Below are 10,893 nucleotides of genomic sequence, written 5' to 3'. Positions count from 1 at the left end.
TTGCAATTTGTTCTATCTGTTCTTCATAATCCACTTCTGTTTTTTAGACTGCACATGGATTGTTTATATAAGTTAAGGACCACCATAACAAAAGCGTAAGTTACGAACCACCGCAATAAATAAAGTAAGCAAACACAGCACTTCTCACCATTCTCCTATTGCATACTAACAGAAACATTTCTCACCATTCTCCTATTGCATCCTGCCGCATCATTCCATTTCAAACGAAAATGCTGACTGTCAATTAGTGGACAAAACATAGATTTCTTGTAAGATAGTTTGTAAGAACTAAATCAGTCTTTTATCAACATCAATCAATATAGCACGAAAAATAGTAAATGTGTTAAATAAATTGTTTTTTAGTAAACCAAATTTTATAAAAACAATAAGTTATAACTTATTTAACTTATACATTTTGTCGGGCGAAAACGGGTCCGGAATTTGACAGATTCGTTTCGTGTTGGCTTTGCGATCGCTTTGGCCACGCTTATCGGCCGTGCTGCTGATGCAGTCGTTGACCCTTCGAAAGCGTTACGATTGTCATGTCCTGACTGTAGGAAGCGAGACATAGACTTCTACAAATTGTTCACGGAGACGGGAAATGATTTCTCTGAATTGAGTAAAAATCTCGGCTCGCAGTGTCGTTTCATTGAACACTCCTCTTCTTCCCAAGCTAGTAAAATTACAACTCGTAGAATAGCGTGTGGTACGTCACCTCTAATTCCTCCCAAGTCCGATTCGTTGGTGCACGTTAGCACTTCCATAATGTCCTCAAAGAACACACAGACTGAGCCGGTCTGTAACAAAAAAGTTACAAATGAGCAGGTCAGTCCTTCTGGTTTAAGCTATGTTGAAGTGGCAAGAGTATCGCCTCCTTGTGGCGTCACTCACTCAACTCAGGCGTCGCCGCCTAAAACTAATAAAGAGCAATATAAATCATCCTCTCTCCTGGCTGTTCGAGTGTGAACGCTGGTCACCAATCTGATCATGTGGCGCAAGCTGCTCCTTTGGTAACCCCATCTATATTCTCCCCAACTCAAAACTCCCCAGTCGTGAACCCTACTGCTCCTCGTAGTAATAACATTTGCTTGACGGCAGTTCCTCCAAGAGAGAAGCAATATTTGAGCCAAGACTGGCACCCGATACATCTGTGGATAACATATAAAGTTATCTGGCGGCGAAAGTCCCATCAGTCAATCTAAAGCGGGTCAATATTTTTAAATTAGCTCCGCCTCAATCTAGAGCAATCGCTTTTTTTAAAATTCTTGTTCCGACTGAAAACAGTGATATGTTGTTAGATAAACCACTGTGGCCAGGTGGATCCTTAATAAAGGAATTTATCCGTCGTGATCGACCCCGTAATACTAAACCACCAGTCCTGTCGCCTTCAAAAAACTAAATGTTTCTTCAGGCTCACTATCCCTCATTTATCAAAATGTTAGGGCCCTAAATTCAAAAATTCGTTCCACCTTCTTAAATTCAGTGTGCACGGAGTTCTCCTGCGTGGTCTTCACTGAAACTTGGTTAAAACCTGATCTACATTCATCTGAACTTTTCGCAATTCTTTCCAGGTTTTCAGAAATGATCGATTGGATCGCATTGGTCGTGACTTATTAATTGCCACATCTTCGTCATTTCCGTCCAAATCAATTGAATTTCCTACTACTGCTGACGTTGAATTTATCGCCATTCGAGTGAAAATGCTTACTAAACAACTATTTATAACCTGCTCCTATATTCCCCTAAATTCTGATATCTCCATATATAAGAAACAGGCTGCCATCATTTGTGAAGTGACCAAGCAGTCGAAACCCACCGATTTGGTAGTTGCGCTGGGAGACTTCAATTTGCCTCAAGTCACTAGGTATGATTCTGGCTGTTTGATTTCTATTTCAACATCTGGTAGAGCTGAACGAATTATTTGATCATAAGTTAGTTCAATACAACCGTACCCCTAATTGTAATAGTAGACTACTTGATCTCTGCTTTGCCAATTTCCCTGAGATTAGTGTAAATCCTTGCGCACCTTTTACTTTACCTGAGAATCATTATCATCCAGCAATGTGTATTTCCTTTCATCACAAGCATGATGGTTCGTTGAACTGTTTTAATGTTCCAAATCCAACTTTTTCAAATAAATACTACGATTTTCATAAAAACAATATTGCATTGCTAAAATATCATCTTTCACATATAAGGCTTGATTTCTCACCCGGAAGTATTGGAAGCTTATTGTCATCAATCTATAAAATCTAGCTAAAATATAGCTATCAATAAATTAAATCTAGCTATTGCTGCATCTGATTCGACCAAGCAGTGCCGAGCTCGAAGCAGGTGTGCCCCGTGGTTTAATAGGACAATTAAATATTAGAAGAACAGAAAAAACGCGCTATTCAAGAAATATTCGAAAAGTGGCTCTGCTCTTGACTATTTGGCTTACTCCGTGGCAAGATTTAACTTCGTCAATCACCGATATTTTTGCAGATACCTTCAGTTCATTAAATCCTCTCTGTTTGTTAATCCTAAATGGTTTTTTAAATTTGTCAACTCAAAAAGAAAAATTTCCACACATCCCGCGCATGTTTCTTTTAATGGCTTTGATTCCTTGTATGATTTTGAAATCTCAAATCTGTTTGCTGAGTACTTCCGACGAAACTTTGTGACTGCTAATTCCGATTTATCCGCAAACTACCCATATTCTATAACTAACTTGGTTTCAATTCCTAATTTGGTTATTGCTGAAGATGATGCTTTTAAAGGCTTGAGCTCTCTAAAATATAGTTGTGCGCCTGAACCTGATGGAATTCCATCATGTTTACTTAAATCCTGCGCTGTCGAGTTATATGGTGTTATCTCTAAGATTTTTAACCGGTCTTTGAATTTAAGTCTTTTTCCCTTTGTGTTGGAAGAGTAGTTTCCTTATTTCTTTTCACAAAAGTGGAAGTAGACAACTTGTTGAGAACTACAGGGGCATGTCCAAGTTGAGTGTCTCCTCTAAGCTGTTTGAGCGAATTGTGACTCAGCATTTGGCCTTTGCCATTAATTCGTATATTTCTCTGCACCAGCACGGCTTTCGGAAAGGGCGATCTACAGTCACCACCGTTATTTGCCCTCGCATCAACAATACTTGTAGTAAGTTAAATTCTTTCTTCTTTTTGTAATGTAAGTGAGTTAGCCAGGTTTTGCAAAACACAATGTCAGCTCTAAAAAAAACGCCTTACAGCTGTCTTCAAAAATAATTTCACGACCTAACTGATATCGTTAAAATATTTATTTGTGACTACTATTATCAAACTAAGACTTCACTTACTTTAACAGAACACCTTGGTACTCCTACCATTTGTTGAATGAAAATTAGCTCAGAAAAAGTCCAACAAAGAGTCAAAACTTAAAAATAATTTCAAATTATTTAACGAAGCGAGTAAAGTCCACAAAAAAAATGTTTTCCCGAATTAATAGGAAGGAACGTATTACAATAGATCGTTGTTAGTCCCCAACAAGGACATTACAACGAATATAAGCTTAACGGACAACTGTTTCACTCGTTCAGTTAGTTAAAACGGGTGTGAATATGACACACATTAATTTAAAGTGCAAGATATATGATAATGCGATTTTAAGTGTTGTTCCAAATTTAACAAGCGTTTGTACATACAAAACGAAATTGAACTTATTAAAGTGAAGCAACGCAACTATTTCGTAGATATGAATTATATATATTCAATTTGTTCAATTTGTCAAAATTTCTTGAACAATTAAACTCAAGAGTACAAAATAGGAAGATTATTTAAAATTGATGTTTACTGTATGTATAGTGATACAGTTGGTAATTCATAACCGGTCTCCTATCCAACTGCTTATATATTTCCACTATAACGTTAGGCAATGAAAGAGATAGATAGATGTGCTTAATCGAAGCTTGTTTCTTAGTTAATAGTCTTGGTTTGTCGTACGTGAAATGATGTAGGAGCATAAACGTAGTATCTGAAGATAAGTCAAGTCAAGAGGTGAAGTTAACAAAGTCAATGACGCGCTTAAGATTTAAACTTGTTAAAAGTTGTGTCGGTCGATAATTAGACTATAAAAGCCACTGGATGACATTTTACATTTTCGCTTGCCTTGAGTAAACGTCGAGATTGGCGAGATAACTGGCCCAATCAGCTGAATAAAGTGTAACTGATTTTATCCAGCGTCTACGAAACGATTTGTTGTTCAACGATTCGAATAATTTATTAAATTCCAATTTTCCATTCCGGTCTTTAAATCCCTAAAGAAGTTAAGGAAATATGAGCAAAGAAAACACTTTTCCCTCGATTACTTATCAAATTATTAAGAAAACATTTTCTTTCGCTAAATACAACACACTTTTAAAATTTGATTAACTCCGGATCGCTCATATAATGCTTCACACAATTCTGAATTGGAAAAATGGTCCCATAATACATGAATGTGTTCTAGAAACGGTGGTAACACGCAGACGGGGACCTCTATGCTTTTCATAGACCTGTTGACCTTCTGCACAATTAAATGAATTAATCGCTTGCATAATTAAAGCCAATAGTTTCATTAAACCATTTCCGTTTTATATATTACTTTCGTTATTTGATTCGATAGAACGCTTTTGCCGCTCATGGTTTCGGTGGTCTCTGTTATCGTCCTGAATCGATTTTAATAATGGAATTGAAGTCAATCGATCCACTCGCATTGAATTTGCTCTTTGCAGACGCTCGACTGCCGTTGTTAAGAAAAACATTTTGAAAATGAATTAATTGAAATCTTCTAAATAAATATTTATATATATTAACATGTCCTTTAGCATCATGTCCTAGGACATTTTACGTTACTTATTAATAATTTTTGGGCTTTTTCCTTTTTTTACATATATAAAACCGCCTGGTGATTGTCCTTTTTGGGTGGTGTAGGCAGCAGGTAAGCGAAAAGGAGGCGGATTTCTAAAACATGTTTTGTTCGTTGTTCTTTGTGTTGTGTTTTTCTAAGAAGAATTGCTATAAGAGGTGTAAGATCTGCTGGGCTAATATGCGCTGTATGCCATATAATAAGCATCAGAACGTGCGTTTGGACTACCGTTCATCGGTTCCCCACTGCTGGGGTCATAAGACGAGACAGTGGCCATAGTCAAGTTGTAGATTAAGAATCCGAGCACTAGTTTTATAACGATTTTCGACAAAATCAAAGCCTTGAGTCGGATCAAAGACAAGAGCGTAGGCGTGATAATCTTCAATTTAAATTTCATCAACAACAACAAGGGAAACAAGAGTTTATCCTTTTTCTTGTCGCGACGAGCTGCGATAAATGGCAAATTTTTTTCAACTAATTCAACATATTTGCGTCTATTTATTTACCTTCGCTTTGTGGTATTTCTAAATCGAAACCGCAATCCACTCGATAGGACAGTCCGAAAAGAGTTTCAGGCAATTGAACGTGTATTTCATTCGTCTTCAATATACGCGCCACACGGTCCACTATCACTTTCTCGATTACATCATCGTCAAACGCACGACCACTAGTTTGTTCTTCGATGCCCGAAACTGTATCTAAATAGGTTAAAAATTTCTCCTTTTTGCAATGCATTCCATTTATATATTATAATAATATGTTTAAGACTTATTGATTTCTCTCTATTATAAAAGGAGAATTAGTAATATTAAATCACATGCTATATATACAAATCGATGATCTTTCAAATTATTAATTATACATACATTTTTCTTTATGTAGATGTCTACAACTTACATATTCACATTGTACTTATTTAGATTCAAATTAGATTTTAAAAATCATCAATCCATAATCCATGTAGTAGAAAGGATGCATCCAAATCAATTAGCATATATTTCGCGACACTTTAAATCAATCCCAAAAGATGCAAAATTGACACAGAAAAACTAAAGCTGAGAAAAATTCTCCCCGCAACATTTTTATTTTGTTTTTATTTATATTTGACACGTTTGCATGAAATTTTCTACAAAAAGCACCTGTACAGAATTGTTTCTCTGATTAAGTAAATTTTGCTCACATCATACAAAACCCAAATAATATCAATCAAATATAAATTTATTTGTTTATTTTTATTTTACTTGGGCATTTCTAAATTTTTTCTATTATTATTCTTGTTTTTAATGAATTTAAATTGTCTTATCTTTCACTCCACCATACATTCAGCGCAGAGTTGTTTTCAATATATCGCAAATCCTCTACCCTGAAAAAACACCTGTACCATAAAAATTGAATTCTCGACATTATCAAAAATCAGTCGACAAATCTCTCAAAGTTACCAAAAATCAGCCGACAGTTATCTCAAAATGAAAAAAATCAACGGATATGTGTCTGCGAACGACCAAAATCGAAAAATTTTTTATAAAAGTTTATTTATATTGAATGTCTTCAAATAAGTCATGATAATTATGTTGCTAACGAAATGTCTTGTGTTATACATACAATGTTTTTACTGTACGTCCATGCGCTATTAAATATTCAAACGATACGTATATACGTTTTAGTAAGTCTTTAGAATTTATTAGCTTCTTATATTTTTTTATTGAAATAAACTATTCTTTATTTAGCCACACAATATTACATGATCGCTAAACAATTTTGTGTTGTTGTACTGTGGGCTACAAATATTTAACAACCATTGAGGTAATTTAATTAAGCTCTACGTTACACAATATGAAATTTTGAATACAATAGTACTTGTTAAGCATGTTACTAAAATATGTAAATTGTAAACTAAAAAAGAACTGAAAGTTTTATATTTATGTTATTTATTTTAATTTAGCTTTTTAGCTTTTCATAAATAATTAAAGCAAAAGTAACAACGCCTTCAAATCATCTTCTTACCCCCTATATTGCTCATAATAAACATTCCTACGTGAACGACTTTTGTACATATTTTACATGTATGTGCCTTCAGTTGCAGCCTTGCACGAATAAGCAAGTCAACCATTACAATAAGAAAATGTAAGACAAAGTCAATCCTACAGCTAGCCGTACATAAACAATACACAGTATGCGTACGCATGTGTTTTGAATTTATTGTTATTATGTTGACGAATATTAATCAAAAAAGTAAAAAGGACACACGAGTTCGTCGACCGTCTGGTTTGGCTCGGCGAGCCATGCCGTAATGTCACATACTGCCTTCGGTACTATTGCTGGAACCTTTTGAATCGCCCATTGCACCAGCACTACAGTCATCACCATGCAAAGAACCGGTACTAATGCCGCCAACTATACTGTTGAAGTCCAGATTGTACTGAAAATGACGATATAATGGGATGCAATAATATCAGATTCTATTCTATTTCTTTATTTATCCTCACCTTGGTAGCACACTCCAGGCACTTGGTCACAACACTGTTGATTACACACATTAAGTTTTTTGTTTCTCGTATAACATGATCCACTTTAACAAATGTAGCGGATGGACCTACAGTATGGTCTTTAACTGTGAATTGTAAAGTTTGAACATATGTCGGTACACGATCTAAGATATTTAATAAATCCTTTTTATGAGGACTTGCAGGTACCTTAAAAAATGACAAGAGCAAAATTTTTTGTATAGTATCGAAAAAAGAAAAAAAGGGTCCAAATAAAGCTTGAGACAAATATCAGATAGAATGAATTTAAGAATATATTTCCGCTACTTAAGCAATGAAAACGAAACTAAAACTGTGAAATATTTATATTAGATGGTGGTCGGAAATTTTTTGTATAGTAAATCTTCTTAAAAGGTCAAAAAAAAAAATGTGATTTTGATTCTGTACAATATTGTGTGGGGACGAACAGAGTTTTGCATTTTTGTATATGTACTATAGAATGTAGATCATTTTTACCGCTGTGTCTTTTGTAGTTTGTATTGTACTGCAGGTATATGTTTTGACGGATCCGCAGTTATTCAAAATTCGAGTTTCCTACTGAAATTAAATTGCGATCAGTTACATTTTGTTGCGGAATGCTTTTAGTATTGCGAGTGTTTGTTGCGTCGCCATTTTGACTAACAACTACTCATCGACACCACAATGTGCATACTATCTATTCCAAAACTTTTTTTTTGGTATTGCAAATATTTTGCAAAACCAATATGCAACAAGCCTTTGGTAGTGACTACAACAAATATAAGTACAATTAATGCAGACCTGCTGAAGTAACAGTTATAATGCTGCTAAGGTTCAATTTCAACCTCATTACTTTATCGTTTACACTAGAGTCGGTAAGCTTGCATATATACTGTGTTAAATAAAGATAAATTATTCCAGCGTCTATGTTTAGCTGAAACTTCACGAGTACACCGTTCAATTTTTTGAGAGTAAATAAAAATTTTGACGATGTCTGTTCATTACATTATTCTGCGAATATGTTTCCTTACCCGTACTGCTAAAAGCAAAACTAATGGCAAATTGAGAATAGTCATCGCAAATGATAATTTTGTTTTTATTTTCCAATGTCTTAAATTCAAGCTGATATTTTCAATTTGGTGCATTTTTTTTCAATTTTGCGCAAAACGCAATCCCATACAATATAGTGATTTTGCGTACTTATAAGGGAATTTTTGTCAATCGTTTTATTCTATGATGCCGAGTAGTAAAATTTTGAAATCATGCTTTGCTTTTATCAACCTTTTGTTCTTTTGGAGTACGAGTAATCTTTATAACGTCATAAGTGACGATGTCTGGTAAAATAGTGAAAGAGAGAAGAGTTTGCTTATTTAATGGGAGAACTGAACGATTGGATGCATTAATTCGTACTGTGGGCATAATTCGACCGATTAAGCCTATTTTTAATATCAACCTGTTTGTGAAAACATCTATTATTTCTTCCAAATTTGAGCACTAAACTTCATTTTTGCGTTCAAGAGAATGTTTAGAACAGACAATACGCAGACGGACGCACAGACAGACGAATACACGAGCATAATGAATCCAATTCAAACTAATAAGAACAAGAAAAAATCAATATACCGCTATCCTCCGGTATTGAATACAAATAACAGAGTATTATTAACGATAATCATCAAGAAGCAAAATTTTAAACCTTTTATTGTACATGTTCGCGAAATTAATAAATACAGTATGTATAAATGTTGGCGGTCAAAAAAAATTACGAAATGTGCTAACTTCTTTTGGGCATTTTTCGCCATCGAATCAACCATTTGTAACCAAGTAATCAATTTACCGGTGGATCTAATTAAACATATGAAGCGCTTTTATATCATCGCCTAACATATAATTCAGTAAGTCTCCCATCTGACAGCTACATGAGGACATGTTCAAACATTCGTCATGGAAATGGTGCCACCAGGCACAGTGGGATAGATCCATGGTGCTAGGATTTAATCGGTAGGTAAATCTCTTTTATGTCTGTAGAAAGCTTGCTCTGCAATCGCTTGCCCTACATAAGCGCAACGCAACCCTCGTTACGCCGTTCAAGGATATTGAGAGTTCTGAACGCACTTTAGTCCATGATCACCTAAATCTTTCGCTGTATGCGGCCTGCAAGCGAAATTTGGGGCTGCCGTTCACACATCCAAGCGTTATCTTTCGACATTTCGACCCAAGCTCCATCCAGTGAACATCATTTGGTATATTTGGTATTTTCAGAATATGAAGGATTGCGGATTCTTCTACATTGACACAACCAAAATAAATAAATTGTTAACGAACTTTCCTGCTCCTTCAGAGACAGCTTTGAGATTTAATGGCTTTATAACGTATCCGATTTGCCTAACACCATTGATATATATTTACGACACCACGACTTCTTGCGCCGTTCATAATGCAGCGCTTGTTTTATATCGCTCCATGGGGTCTTGATAAAGCGAAACGAATGAAATGCCCCGGAGTTTTCCGCGTGTTGAGACTGGAAAGAACGTCTTTACAGACCCTCGTTCCGCAGAATTATGCAAACATCGAGTATTTTACTATATCAAGCGATGGTAGTATTTGATTGCCATGGAGTAAATCGGAGTTTGAAGCAATTGTTCCACCCACCAACGTAGTTTCGTCAACCGGATCGGATATTATTTTCTCGTTATTGAGAAAAATCGAAAGCGATGCGTTAGATTCATTTCCAATTCTTTCCACAAAAGAGCTTTTGGGGCTGCCAGCTCACGATGGCATCTCATCAAGTATTCTTAAACCATGCGCTAATGAACAATGTAGCGTTTTATTTTGAATATTATAAATATACTGACGACATAAATTCTTAGACTAAAACGAAAAAGACATTGAGCATTAGCAACAGGGGCCATCGGTTCTATTTTAAAAAAGAACATTAGATATTAAGCCTAGTAGTTCTAATAAAGTAGTATATTGTGTTCTGTCGCTGATTTTAGGGTATCGATGGGATTAATAAAATAACATTTTTAATTTCTGCTAAAATCTTGGATATTATCGAAATCGTTTGGAGAACGTAGGAGAACTACGTAGGCATTGCCAAGTTGAGCGTTTTACCAAAACAGTTTGAACGAATCGTTTCGCATCGAAGGGATTCTCCCGTCAAATTATTAATATCACTTGTAAAAGGAAAATCGACTGTAACAAGCTTTTTAGAATCTACTTGTTATGTTTTCAAAACATTATCTTGCGGCCAGCAAAAAGATGGCTTATGTATGGACTTCGGTGAAGCCTTTTACCGTGTTCATTTTCATCATTTTTAAACTTCAACCTTACATTGTCACACTTATTGAAACGGACAAACTCTGCACTAGTAGCTCATTTAGAGCTATTTTCAATTTCAGCGACGTTAGTGTTCTCTCACGATAGTTATTTCCCCTTCTGTACGTCAATGATCTTTCATCGGTAATTCAGTCAACGAATATTTTAAGGTGCACTGGCGATACTAACTACTTTTCGTCCTTTATCTCGAAAACCA

At 35.3% G+C, this 10,893-nt stretch overlaps 2 protein-coding genes across 2 annotated transcripts in view; both read right to left on the bottom strand.

Annotated features, from left to right (window-relative positions):
- Positions 1-5,032: 5,032 nt before the first annotated feature.
- On the bottom strand, positions 5,033-5,604 carry LOC119640254 (the record flags this gene model as incomplete). The annotated part of the gene is made up of 2 exons (XM_038038148.1): positions 5,033-5,304; positions 5,364-5,604. Coding segments are annotated over 2 exons (513 nt in total), but the record flags the coding sequence as incomplete, so codon positions are not given.
- An 850-nt stretch (positions 5,605-6,454) lies between these two features.
- LOC119640224 (alpha-catulin-like) overlaps positions 6,455-10,893 on the bottom strand; it is a 69,973-nt gene continuing 65,534 nt past the window's right edge. The window contains exons 5-6 of the mRNA XM_038038098.1: positions 7,344-7,550; positions 6,455-7,276 (exon numbers count right to left, since the gene is read on the bottom strand). Coding sequence (XP_037894026.1) covers positions 7,151-7,276; positions 7,344-7,550 — 333 coding nt within the window. The 3' untranslated portion in view covers positions 6,455-7,150. The remainder of the gene's footprint in view (positions 7,277-7,343; positions 7,551-10,893) is intronic.

This window comes from Glossina fuscipes, unplaced genomic scaffold, assembly GCF_014805625.2.
Source record: "Glossina fuscipes isolate IAEA_lab_2018 unplaced genomic scaffold, Yale_Gfus_2 116, whole genome shotgun sequence".
Classification (NCBI taxonomy): Eukaryota; Metazoa; Arthropoda; class Insecta; order Diptera; family Glossinidae; genus Glossina; species Glossina fuscipes.
Note: the sequence above shows the minus strand (reverse complement) of the source record. Positions and strands in the feature narration are given on the sequence as shown.